The following is a 13,787-nucleotide window of genomic DNA, read 5'->3' on the forward strand; positions in this document are numbered from 1 at the left end:
AAGGGAACGTTTTCCTGCGTGTGGGCTCATTTGTAACACCGGCGCACCGTTTTTGTAGCAGTAGCGCTTGATGTCAATTATCCCGCCCCTCCGGACCGTTCCTTAGAAACCCCACAAACATACAGGAAGTAGTTACATTTTAAAAGGATTCTTTCTTTAATTGCAGTCGTTGCCTTACTTCATAACCGTTGTAACGTAAAGTTGATTTTTTAGGAGCAACTAAATATTGATAAATCAGTATTAAAAGAGAAAAACGTCACTTGTTGAAGTGCCATACAAATTATTGCGTCTATCGTTGCAGAAAAACTAGCTAAGCTAAACCGTTGGTAAGCTAATATTAGCTCGTAAGTGCCACGTAAAAAGTAAAGAAAATGGATAATTTGGAAACACCATACGATGAGGATGATGGTTTCATCGAATGCACAGTGAGTTGGCCAGCATGCATTTGCCACTGAAAGAAAAATCTTGAAGGAATCGGAAACAGCGTGGGTCATGCAGGGTTAGCCAGGCAAGGCTAGCTTTAGTCCATTTACTACAATATAAGCATGGCGCCGTTTATCTACGTTTATGCAGAATATTACTATTGCTGTATAAAATATGTTATAAAGAGTATATTACATTAAAGGTATACCAATTATTAATATAACGTATGCATTTCTACGTTTTTTAATTCCGTCATTATAGTGATACTTAGATCATGTAAACATTCAATATATTTATTAGATGACTGTGAGGTGTTGTTTTTATTCAATTTAGATTTTTATTTTTTTATTTTATTTTTATTTTCTTTGTTTTTTCACCTAGAACTCAATTAAAAAATTCTACACATAGCTTATTAGTTGCATGTTGATTTCCTGCAGTTGGATGTTTGCGTGAACATTTTAATCTGATATATTTTAAATAAGGAAAGCATTCAAATGAGTGTTTGGGTTGAAAGACAACAGAAATCTCTGTAAAAATTTGCTCTGTAATACTGTTTATATTGACTGACTTTTCTGTTTAACCCAGATCTGTGAAAAATCTCTTAGAGGTAACACCCTCTACAAGATACACCTGACCACACCGGGACATTTAAAGGTACAGTTTATTAGGGAAAGGTTTTGTAGTCATGGAAAATTGCCTTGAATGTAGATAATTGTCAAACTGCAACATTGTTTTTGTTGTTTCACAAAACATTTTTTTTCCCAAAAGAACAACACTGTTGTTGTTCCTACAGACCGGAGGAAAAAAGGTGGTACTTTGTGTGAAAATAAGAAAAAACTCTTCAACACCGATATAAAATTGAGGTGTTTTATTCTTGTTAATGGATTTCCTGTGATCTGTTTTTCCTTATCTGGCTTTATTGATTTGAAAGACTTTGGTTTTGCCACAAACACTTAGCTGGAAGACTGGATGGATTTCTGCTTGGTCTGGAGAATCTGGATGTCACTCACATTTCATTCAGGTGTGTTGGAGGAGGGATTCATCTAAAAGTTGCAGAATAATTGCCTTTGAGGACTGGACTTGGCTTCCTCTTTTCTAAATTCACTGTGGTTTTTTTCAAGACAAAAAAAAATGTGGGAAAAGTGTTGTCCGTCTCTTGAGTCACTTTTACTTTCCAGATGTGACTGCAACACTGGAAATATTGAGGAGCACACTCGAGTAAGACTTTTGAGTAAGACTTTTGTCTCAACAGTGCTTGCAGGTTTTTTTTTTGTTCCAGGCATGAATATTTGGATACATTTAGGTAAGACTGGCACTTTAAACTTAAAGTGTTTCTTCCATGTGATTCAACAGGACTTAAAGAAAAATCAACCTAAAGAGGTAATTTGTGATGGCCTCTAACTTCAGATGAAATTAGATTCATCCTGTTCCTCAATATGGACTTCAGCAGGAAACCATGTGTTTCACTTGTCACTCGTCTGGCGGTCACCTATCTGATGCTGGGGTTATTGGTTAATCCCAAACATCCTTTACAACACAGTCCCCAGAAGATAACAATCTGTCTTTATCAGTTTGTTGAACCTTTGAAGGTACCTGGCTTTGATGCTGCTGCGACAACAGATGATTGCAGAAGACGGTATAATCTCAACAACAGACTTACAGAAGATATACAGCATCTTGCTCTGAACCTAGAATTTCCTAAAATTCCTCAAGAAGGAAAATTCTGCTCAGTTCCTTTTTTGTAAACAGATTCATTGTTGTGTCTCCAGGCGAACACCAAGGTATTTATATTCCTCAATCACCTCCACTTCTTCCCGCACGATAGAAATCATGTTTGACCTGACCCTGTTTCAAGGTCCATCTTATCAGCTATGACTAAGACTTTTGAGAAGCTGGTCTACCTTTTGGTTGTTATGATTTCCTTAGCTATTGTTTCAAGCAAGCTTAATTAATTTTCACCTTGAAGTATTTTTCTGATAGATGATCACAATTTTCATGGTGGGTATTCAGCTAAGTAAGGATTATCCAACTACCCTTTGTCTTGTGGCAATATCAGTGACTTGTCAGCATCTTCAGTTACACTTTTTGGCTACAGCGGATGTTTTGGATTGCTTTTCTGCTGCTTTTTGAATTTGTTTGGACTTTACATGTTCCTCTTGATCTATATAAATCTAATTACAGCTTCTCAGGAAACAGATTTGCCTTGGTACGGCAGATTTGATGTCTTATGGCGTAATGCATCTCGTAAAAGCAAAGCCAACTACTTTTCTTCAAAACAACACTTGCATTTTTGACAGAGCTTGAAGAATGAAGTACATCTGCACATCTCTTACTTGAACATTTAATTTGTAAGTATTGGGGTGGAAATTGTCGACCCCAAAGGAGATGGATCTTTAATCGGGCCACTGAGTGTTGGAGAAAATGAACTTGAATCGACTGTGTGCTGACACAGTGGAACCCTATATCAAGTGCTCTTGCTTGGCAGAAATATTTCATCAGGATCAATTGATTCCACATCTACACTGCTGCTGTTTGTATGACAGACATCTTCTCATCAGTTTACAGAAAAACCTGTGTGCAGGTTCTTCTATAACGAAGAAAAATTTCTTCATTTATTTGGACTTGTCCACAAATAATTGACCTGGGCATGTAGGGTGTACATATTTCTGCAGACCTGAATATGCTGCAAAAAAAAAAAAAAAACTGGCCATGTGAGTATAATTGAGCTCTGTATGACTAAGCAAGAGTACATGAGTTCTCTGGTAAGCTTGATTATAAATGTTTTTAATGACTTACTTTTCTTGTTTTGTTTTTTTTTTAGAAAAGTTGGAGTTGTGCTGTTTGTTCAGCATCATTTCACCTAATATCTATTGTTTTCCTTTTATTCCTGGCAGAAAGAGGATGCTCTTGTTGCTGAGGGTAAGTGGGCCTAATCTTCAAACAAATCTCTAAACTTTAAACCGCATTAAATATAATTTTGAAGAAGGGGCATCGAGTTATAATTTAAGGACAGAATTTAAAAAATGTCGGTAGCGTTGTACAGCCATACAAAATTTCTGCCTTATACACTGTGTGCACAATTATTAGGCAAGTTGTATTTTTAAGAATTTTATTACTGAACAAAAGTAGTACTAAAATGTTAATTTTCAGACTACTAAACACTTCCGCGACATTTAGGAGCATGGCTTATGTCACTGTCGGGAAGCGGGGAAGGTATCCCGTCAGACCGTCAGTTCCCAAAACTATACCAACCCTCCTCTACTCCCCCACACCCTTTTTCTTTTTTTTTAAAGTGCATGCGGGGTCAGTGTGACACCACAGGACTGCACAGAGGGTAAAAAGTTTGTGGGACGGTTAAGAAAGTGATGTTTCAGCGTTCTTGGGACATATTTGTGTGTCCACAATTATTGGGCAACCATTGTGCAGTAACATTGTGCATCTAAATGAAACATTTCCCAAGAAAACATTTATGATATTAAAAACTGACTAACATAGCCACCCTTTTTAAATAACTATCACAAACTTTCCACTCACAAAATCTGTCGGTTTCTTGATCTGCTGACGATATATCTTTGGTGCAGCAGCGACCACAGACTCTAAAGCCTCTTCTCCATTTCCAAGTCTCACTCTAGCTGGTTCGGTTCCAGCCAAGCTGTGTCGGTCTCCATTAGCGATATATTCCTCACTATTACGGGTACAGATGGAACCCTGGGTGGGCCGTGAGCGCTCAGGAGTTGTGGTCGATGCTAAATTGACGTCATTTTCAGTGACTCTCAGCAGTGGAGAACTTTGGGTTTCTGGTTTTTTTTGGACTCAGCTTTTTTGGAAGTAGGTAATGCAGTCAAAAGATGTACACCTAGAGGCGCAAAAAGTGGGTATGCAGCGTATGCAACGCATAGGGGCGCAGCACCAGAGGGGGCGCCAAAACCCCGTCTGGAGGGGGCGACGCACCGATTATGTTTTCCCATACACTTCAGCGCGCCTCACGCTCCTTCACCTCTCGCACATAACGACGTACATGTAGCGAGTTTTACACTCCACGTATCGTCCCCTCGGGGGGATGGGGGAGGTGGGGTGAGCGTCGGTCCTTTACCCTGAAGTTCCTTCTGTCGGGGGGGGTGCCGATTTATGTTTTCGCATCCACCTGAATAATGTGCAGTTGCGCCACTGTGTACACCAATATCCACACATGAACTTTACTGAGAGGAAAGGCACGTTGTGCACTCCATAAAAAAAGAAATCCAAAAGAATAATATTCAAGTCATGCCAAACTAATGTTATATAATTGCGGTGTTTCACACCAGCTGGCATAAAACCGTAAGTAGCCCTGACAGAACGTGGAGCAGACTGTTAGTTGCTTCTTCATTGCATCTGTTGAGAGATGTGCTGCTTGCAGGGTTGTGAAATCTTGCACGCAATACAGCGTGGGGCAGCTTGTACCACCCCTGAGGTGGTTATGAAAAGCAGGGAGGACGCACGCAAGATCTGTAAGTGGAGATGAATATGGCCGGGGTGGACTGTGGAAGAATCGGATGAAGAATGGGCTTAAGAACGGTCGACTGTTTTCCTTCATTGTAAAGCTCGCATCTAAGAAGGACCCACCAGTTCTCAATGGGGTTTAGATCATGTCAGGAGCTCGCTTAGGTTTTTATTTCTGGCTTGCCACATACTTGAATGCATGTGATGAAGCTCTGTTTTCTCCTGAAAATCCAGGTTTTCCTAAAAGATGGAGATTTTCCTGTCTTGTGGGCGGATGAATGTCTCCTAAAACCTATCTGTAGATTTGGGAGTTGATTTAAGACTCCATTGTCAACCTGGAAAAAAGTCTAAGTAGCTCATCTTTAATAACAGCTGTACAGGTACTCTATTACACCCTGCTTGTGTCTGTTGGGTTGAAGTGAAGCTCTGTTCCGGTTACTGATCCAGCCATGGTCTCGTCCATAGGGACCATCAAGGGTCACTCTGATCACATCAGCTCATAAAATCTGTGAAAAACACACGTTTCTTCAGTGGTGGTCGGGTTTCGGCTTTCGTTTACCTTGGCTTTGTGTCTGTACTCCAGGTAGGTTGCACATTTGGACTATGAAGACACTGGAAGAGAAAGGGATTCTGGTAGCTGATTATCCTAAACTCTTTGGCAGTTCATTTGTGTTTGCTTTCCTCTTTCTCTCAGTAAGTTTCTCACAACATCGTTGCAGCAGAATATTTAATCCCCCGAGCTCGTTTTGCAATTTGTTTTATAATTCAGAGTAAATCTTTTTGGCCCATTTTTCCTGAAGGATAAAAGCTGCCCACTGTGATATACGCAGTTTTCCTTAACCCACATCTCCTCTTATTACAAAAGAGACAAACCTGTACACATTAAAAATTATGCTCATTTGCCTAATACTTGCGCACACAATGTTTATTTCAATAGTTTCAGATTCACCAGAACTCATGGTAAGCAACCTAAGCAGCAACTTTGCAGCAGATTCAACCAAGTCCTGTCCTCAATCTGCTTTGGCTTTCAAAGCAGCACTGATACTACTAACCGGTTTTCAGTTGATTTTCAGAGCCATAACAACAACTTTTTTTTTATGAGGCACCAACCGGTTTCACAAGCCTCTTTCAAAAACACGAGCCAAGAATTGGACTCCTTTTCTCCTTTGGTCAGTTTGTCCTGAATGACCGAAGGCGTCACACTCCATCAATGTGATTAAACCTTTACAATGGGAGATATGTGATGCATATTTTATATGCGAGGCCCTAAATTAACCGTCCTTTGGCCCGAAGCCACTGTAAGTGGCTTGTGATGTAAGAACATCCAGATGCATCTCATTGTACTTTGAACTGTAGAAACTGTGTGATGGGAAATTGTAACCACTCAGAAGTTTATCTCTTTATTTTTATTTTTTTAAATCAACCTAATACTGTCACCACTAAAGACCAAGATTAGTATTAAGCTGTTTTAGGAGGAGAAGGTGAATCACCTTAATGTTAATGAGAGAAGATGTATTTTCTAGCTGCAGAAATAGTTTGGCATGTTAAAAATGTAAATCTTATGATTGCAGAAACCACTGCAACTGGTTCTTTTTTCTTCAGCGACAATTACCCCCACAGGACTTTTTTTTTCTTTTTTCCATCGATTTTTTTTGTCTAACGCTGCCTCTAGCATCAGTGGAAGTCCCCTAATTTGTTCCCTGTGTGTGAATACAGGGACCTGATTTTAAATCTCAAAAAAGCCAAATCTCCCCCACTTGTTTCTCTCAAGAACCATATTTTCATTACATTGCATATTTTAAAGGTATTGTGGACTTAGAGCTTTGGTTTATGGACTGGATAGCTAGAGACTGCACAACGTTTTGCAGTCCGGCCTCATCTGGTCATGAGGCTCAAAGACGAGTGAGGAGCAGAGCAGCGAAGACCTTAAAGAAAAGGAAGCAATACTAAACATTTATTTGTCAGCCAAAGCCTGAAATCGGATGGTGGTGTAAGGATTTTACGGTCGTGCCTTTCAGGTGTGTTGGTTAAACACAGAAAATACAGTAACGGCTGATGGAACTTAAGCTGTAATATCCCAGGAAATAAATGGACTTGCACTCTGCTGCTCTTCCAGGATTACATGACTAGATGGAAATTGGAAAATATTGCTACAGAGCAACTTGTCTTGTTTTTTCTGTATCCATTTACCTGAAGTAAGGCCTTGCAATAACAACTCCGAGGGGAAAAAACTGTACTTCGTCTTTGTTGCTCATTCCAACATGGTCCCAGGCTCGAAGCCTGAACTACCTTCTTTGACCTCTGGCGATGTAGAGATGACCATGCTCCCTGCCGCATCTTCAAAGCTGAGCCCTGCCACCCTACAAAAGATGGCTAAAATGAAAGTCAGCTCCTCAAAGTCTGAGGTAATGGTTATCAACCAGAAGAATGAGCTGCCTTTTGGTGGATGGAGTAGGACATGGATTTACAGAAATCATCTGCATGACTTTAGTGTGTCATGGCACAGAAAGGACTGGGCTGAAAGGTAAAGCTCTCAATTTATCAGTCCATCTACATTCTGACCTTTGCATCTGGTCATGACATGGATCGTCACCATAAGTACAAATCATTGGATACAAGTGACCTCAATGGTAATCTTCCACAAGGTGGAAGCTCAACCCTCTTAATAAGAAAATGCATCCATTATCCATCTTTTCATTCGCAACAAACTAAGAAACAGCTCCGGAAGGTGAGACACGACACCTGTGCACGTTCGCTAACCTGCACCAGGTAGAGGACAGATTCCAGGTTCCCAATGGATCCGTTTAACCGAATGTTTGGTTAAACGGTAAGCATTTTAATTGTTTAAAAAATAAATAAAACATTCTGCATGCGTTTCTAATGCTCAAGTAATTAGCTGCACCCATCACCCAAACAGAATTTATTGCATGGTTTTTGGTTTAAAGGTTCTTAGAACCAAAGAATAGGACTAAAACAATATTCTCAACTTAACCTCAGTCTAAACCAGATAGCTCCAAACTAAAAAAAAAATACTTCAAACAAAAAAAAATGTGTTGGCTGCGACAATAGTTTGTACATGGGTTAAAATGTGATGCTGTGCTCAGTTTTGAGCTGTAATTGAACAAAGCATTTGGACGACTAAACCCCTTCTCCTTCTGTGATTTCTTTGACTAATTGTGTTTGGTTTCTCAGGGAAGGCTGTCAGAGAACATATCATGCCAAAGTTTAAGGACATTTTACACTACCTGGAATACCTGAATCTCGATGAGCCCATTATTGGTAAATACATTGGTACAAACATTTTCTGTTGTTGTGGTATTGCGTAAAAAAAGATTAATAATTTTTTTTCCCCTGCTTTTATCTTAGGTTTGAATTTTTTGGAAGAAGTGGCCAATTTTGAGCCACAGTTGGGTGCCAGATACACCTGCAAGTTATGCAGTCAGACATCCAACCTTGCAGAAATGGTCTGCCACGTGATTGGTCGTAAACACCGGCAGAAATATGTGGTAAAGCATCACCGCTGTATTAAAAAACAAAAAAAAAAAAAACAACAAAAAAAAACTTTTTGCTTTTTTCCTACACCCTAACAAATCGTTTGTATTCATAGGAGATAAAACGGCCGGACTTAGTTACCTGGGACAGTCAAACCATAAACACCCAAGGAGGGAAGATAATGCGAGCCAAAGCGGAGATAGTTGAAAGACAAAATGGACGAGGAGTTCCAGAAGTTAGACATTCTTTTATTATATATATATATATATATATATATATATATATATATATATATATATATATATATATATATATATATTTTATTTTTTTTTTTATTTTTTTTTTTTAATCATATTTCTTTTGTAACTCCTGTCCTCACATTTGTATTTCAGCCGTTGTTGAGAAAGGGGGTTGAAGGAAGACTGAACATCACAAGAGGTACAGTCAAATCAGTTGTTGTGGGAAATCCTTTTTATGAATAATTTTGTCTACTAATCATGCACATTTTTTTTATATGTAGCTTATGAAGTAAGTTAAGTAATAGTTGATATAAAATTAAAACTTGATAGTTTATAATATTCTAGCACTTTGTTTAAAACTTATTTGGACTTATTTATTTCATCAGGTTTCTGAAATGCTGTGCTAAATCTACCTCACATCCTGTCGTTTTAATACGACACAATTTTTTTTTTTCCTCTTGCAATCCCAGCTGATTGTGTGAGGTTTTTTCCTGAACTTAGTAATTTTTAATGAATAGCGATTTAGTGGTGTCCTATGTTGTGTTGCATTTTAAAGTGGATTAGTTCTTAGCACTCAGATTCTGCATTCGGTGTGTTTTCTAGAGATCATATGGTTCTGGTTAGACTGCCAGATGATCTTTCTGCTTCTATAGATCGTTAACTTGTTTTATTCCTCACAGTCTAATATCATGTCACCCATTCTAGATGTCAGTATACATATTTAACACAAAGCGTCTACAGTTGTCAAAGGAATTTAATTTTCTTCTGTTTGATGATCAGACATGCCAGTGTTAGTCATATTTGATTTAGTAATTTTCAATTTTTTTCCCCCCCAAAAGTAAAGGAGTGTGTTTTATTTTTATAGTTCCAAAGCAGAGGCAAAGATTCGTACCCGATGTGCCTCCCCTCTTACCTGAATTGCGGGAGTATCGCCCAAAGAAGGATTTTTCCGGGATCTATCCAGATCATCTCAGCCGCGGTCGCTTTGAAGAGGGACGGAGAGGAGCGGATTACATGGAAGGTCCAAGTTACCGAGAGGATCGCATGAACCTTGATTGCTACACCAGGCCACTGCCGGAATATGCCGACGATCCACTGCGGTCAACAGTGCTTGACCCACGAGACGTTTCCAGGTACGATCACAGGCCCACTGCGCCGCAGTCGCTGGATTATCTACCTGAAGCTTCTGCTCATAAAAGACCCTACGCAGAACGAGACCCTCTGGAGGAGTTCTACTCTGAGGAAATTCGCCGTGGTCAAGTTCGTTCTCAAGGATACCAGCCCTCTCCGAAGATGATGTACACAGAAGACGAAAAGCTGCGAAGGTCTCTGGAGAGGGAACCCGGCAGACTTGACAATATGAGAAGACATGGGTCAAGTGAACCAGAGGCCAAGAGGAGAAACCTGTCCGCTCCTTTCGAGGGCGATCGCTCACGCGAGTCTTCCTTTGACATACTTAAAGATTATCATCATGAAAGGAAAGACTCGTATCAAGAGGAGGCGTTTAAGAGGGGGAGACTAACTTCAGCTCAGACACACGGAGAAGGTCCCAGTGCCATGTCTAACATACCGGAGCCGTTCAGGCGCTTCCTGAAAGGTAACGGAGCCGAGGAAGGCATGAGCAGGCGAAAAAGCCGCTTTTCTGATGCCACGCCAGACGAAGTAAAGATGGCAAAGGAGATGTGAGTGTAAAGGCTGAACAGATTTCTGTCCATGAAAGTCCCTGCACGACACCTGTTTCTATTTTCTTGGGGACAAAAATTCTTATGTTTTTTTTAAATTCTGCTTTCAGGTACAGAGATGATTATGGACTTCCATACACTCAAACTGGTGCAGATGTTCGACCAGTTGATGCACCGATGAGGCCGGACATCCACTACAGAGAACCTCTGGTAAGATGATTATTAAGGTATTGCAGATCTATAACTTCTTAGTTAAGGTCCAAGATTTACTGAAGTGAATCAATGTGACTCATGGTCTCATTTTGATACTTTTTTTTTTTTTAAAGCCTTCACATCATGGAGCAGGGGAAGTCTACAGTAGAGGAGGCTTTGACACGACGAGCATCTTTGACCTTCTGGTAAGATTACACATCCCTGGGTACATGCACAACAATCTCTGTTCCATGTACTAACCTGGATGTAATCATGAAATTGGTGTTTAAAATTTGCTTTTTTTTACTTTTCCCTTAGAAAACCGTTGAAATTGATAATGCAGAAGAGGCCAACTTCCTGAAGAGCAAAATTTCCAAACTTCTGGAAGAATTTAAGAGCAAAAAGATGGAGAAAGCTGGGGTATGTTTCCACCTGAAGCTGTATTTTATGCCTGAGAGACCATAACAAACACTGATCTGATAGAAAGAATGATTTGTGTTGTTCCTATTCATCATTTAAATTAGAGAGTTGAAGTATATCCAGAAAAAAAAAAAACATTATTTCCAAACTTTGTTCACTATTTCATCTATCTGTCCTCTGGTTTTCTGTTCATCACCCATCCGTCCACTGTTTCTCTCCATCCAGCCGTTGACAATCCATTTTTCAATCTGTTTGTGTTAATCAATAGATCCCTTTGTATATGCATCCATTATTAGTTTAACTGTCCAGCCTTACTCATCTTCTTAATTACCGTGTGTTTTTTTTGTTTTTTGTTTGCCATCTTCATATTTGAAGGCTGACCAGTGTAAAAACATTTGCTATAAATTCGGGGAGAACTTTGTGTCTTAAAAAATGGCAAAAAAAAAATTTACTGAAGAGTTTTGGACAATATGTAGAAAAATTTAAAATTGTATAGGAAACTGGAACTAACAGAGCATATTTGTCTCGTTAAAGCAGTATGACCACGGTCGAGCCAAAGTCTCCAAAAATTACAGCGACCTAAACCCGAACCCACAGCTTCCTCAGGTATACCAGTATGACAGACCCGCAAGGGACGAGTCTGACCTCAGACGATCCGAAGAGCTCGGTTGCAACAACGGTAACAGACTTGGTTGGGAGCAGCGCGATCAGACACCTGCACAGCGGTTCCATGAATACAACCACGGGGAGCCCAGACACTCCAGCAGAAGTCGTTTTGAAGGTATGTCATTGACACGAAACTTGATGCAGACCATGATTTGAAGAGTGCAGCCTGATGCTTCAAGTAGAAGTAGGATTCATAAGAAGCACCACATATTTGCAGCTACCTGGCACAAGTTTAACCTGTTTTCAGTCTAGCAGGTCATCCCTAAGATCATGCTTAAAGGAGGAAAATATGACACTGAAGTCTAATTAGAGCTTGACAATGTGGCCATTTAATCGGTGACATGGCCTTTATCCAGCTGCCAGATCAGGGGCAGCAGTTTTATGAGCCGAAGCCATCTTCAGCTCATAAAACCACTAAACATGTTAAGTGAATTTGGAACTAAAGGAAATGTTGGAAAGATTAACATGCAACCCCTTTCCATAACGTAAGCAATTACTAAGTAGCTAGGATGAAACAAAATTGTGAGTGAATTCAAAATCATGTTTATCTACTTTGAATCAGCTTATTGTGAGTGTGTTTGTAAGACCACGAGATGAGTGTTTTATGCTGCCAACGTGTAAATGAGACGCTGACTGTCCACCCAATGAATGAAAACCAAAATCTTGACAAAAATTAACTTGTATGTAAAGAATTTGAGATAGTTTTGAAGATTAAACTGAACTGTCTATTCCCAAAGCTGACTTTCTTCTTTTGTCTGAGTTGATTTGATTAGGCTGCTGCTGATGTTCTCCAGGCCTTGATGAGTGTGGAAAAAGAAAATGGAGTATGGCAAATGTGTTTGTCCAGACTTTGTTCCTTATCCCTTTATGTAAATGTTGCATCCATTCATCCATCTGCTTGTCCTCCCACCCACCTCTTTGTCCACGAGTCTGTGACCTTCAGTAATAAAAAAAAAAATCTGCAGTGAATTTAAAGTTATCTTTTGGATTTATACATGGGACTGAAAACTTTTATCATATGGATTTAAGGAATTTTACATAAAAAATTGTAGGCACCCCAACAATGAACAGGAGAGCTGCTCTTATACTTAATATCTCAATTTATTTTTTCCCAGGCTAAGACATCCATCTGACGAGACAAATATTTTGATTTGTGAAATGTTTTAATGACTACCTTTCACCTGTGAAACAAGAATATGTAGGTTATGTTGTTAATAATGGTGGTAATCCACATTTTGTTGTCTAGATAACCAACCTCAATATCCTGAGTCCATGCGTCCTCATGACTACAAAGCTCCATCTGAGAACTATTTTGACCCTCACTCCTCTGTACCTTCACTCCAAATGGAACAAGACAGCAGGATGCATCGTGAGCCTCGCTACTCTTCAAATATGGATAAAATCACCTGTGCTCTCATGGATCTTGTCGCAAGAAAATAGCCTAAAATGTTTGAGAACTGAAATCTGATTTAGATTTTTTTGTGTGTTCTTTAGATACCAATCAAAGTTCAGTTCTTGCAATGTTAGAACCTGACCATTTTATGTAACCAATAAAGAGTTTCTCTGTTGCTGTACTTTTAAAAAAATTTTTTTATTGGCATAAGTGTAATGATTTGATTAATGTTGTCCATTTAATGTTTAGTGCAGGTTTTAGTTGGTTTAAAACTCCTTGTTTTGCAACTGCAAGTCAAATCTTTCAGAACTCCTTCAAAACATAGTGTAGAAAAAATCTAATTGATCTTCTGGTAGTTGTAAAGTGCTTCTCTTGGCGTTAGTTTATAATAGAATAGTTTCTTTTGTCTGTACCAGCAGCAAACCGACAGTCAAAGCACGTAGATTTACAAAAATATGGAAAACAGAACTAAGAAAAACATGCTTTACAGAAAGGGCAAATTCACAGTAGAAATAAATCTTGTGCAATTATTAAAATCTGCGTACTCCGATTCAAAGAAATGTAAAACTGAGCCCGATAAATTAAAAGAAAATTATTTTATTTTATTCTTTACATTTGTGTTCTATTTTATCATCACAATAGTTATAATTTAGTGAGTACTCTATCAAAAACAAAAGTTATTTTATATCTCGATGAATATTCTTTTTCTTATAAAACCACCTTGAAGAAATAAGAATTCAAAAGATAGTTTTAATTTTTGTAGGCGTTACAGGTGATGTGAATGATGTGAACAACTCGTAT

The 13,787-nt window shown here is 39.0% G+C and overlaps 1 protein-coding gene across 3 annotated transcripts; it reads left to right on the forward strand.

Annotated features, from left to right (window-relative positions):
* The first annotated feature begins 34 nt into the window (after window positions 1–34).
* Window positions 35–13,586, forward strand: LOC106927007 (uncharacterized). 3 transcript variants are annotated; one of them, XM_015002267.2, is made up of 13 exons: window positions 35–425; window positions 1,009–1,077; window positions 3,318–3,342; window positions 8,095–8,181; window positions 8,269–8,408; window positions 8,510–8,629; window positions 8,787–8,832; window positions 9,499–10,315; window positions 10,426–10,525; window positions 10,642–10,713; window positions 10,826–10,927; window positions 11,462–11,708; window positions 12,840–13,586. In XM_015002267.2, exons 1-13 carry the CDS (start codon window positions 372–374, stop codon window positions 13,031–13,033), a joined length of 2,073 nt encoding a protein of 690 aa, XP_014857753.2. In that variant the 5' UTR covers window positions 35–371; the 3' UTR covers window positions 13,034–13,586. The 3 variants fall into 3 exon arrangements, with proteins under 3 accessions (XP_014857753.2, XP_014857754.2, XP_087866354.1); XM_015002268.2 differs by having other exon boundaries at window positions 11,465–11,708; XM_088010228.1 differs by lacking the exon at window positions 3,318–3,342 and having other exon boundaries at window positions 359–425.
* Window positions 13,587–13,787: the final 201 nt, after the last annotated feature.

Source organism: Poecilia mexicana, unplaced genomic scaffold (assembly GCF_051168715.1).
Source record: "Poecilia mexicana isolate PSO_F unplaced genomic scaffold, ASM5116871v1 scaffold_11, whole genome shotgun sequence".
NCBI classification, from domain to species: Eukaryota; Metazoa; Chordata; class Actinopteri; order Cyprinodontiformes; family Poeciliidae; genus Poecilia; species Poecilia mexicana.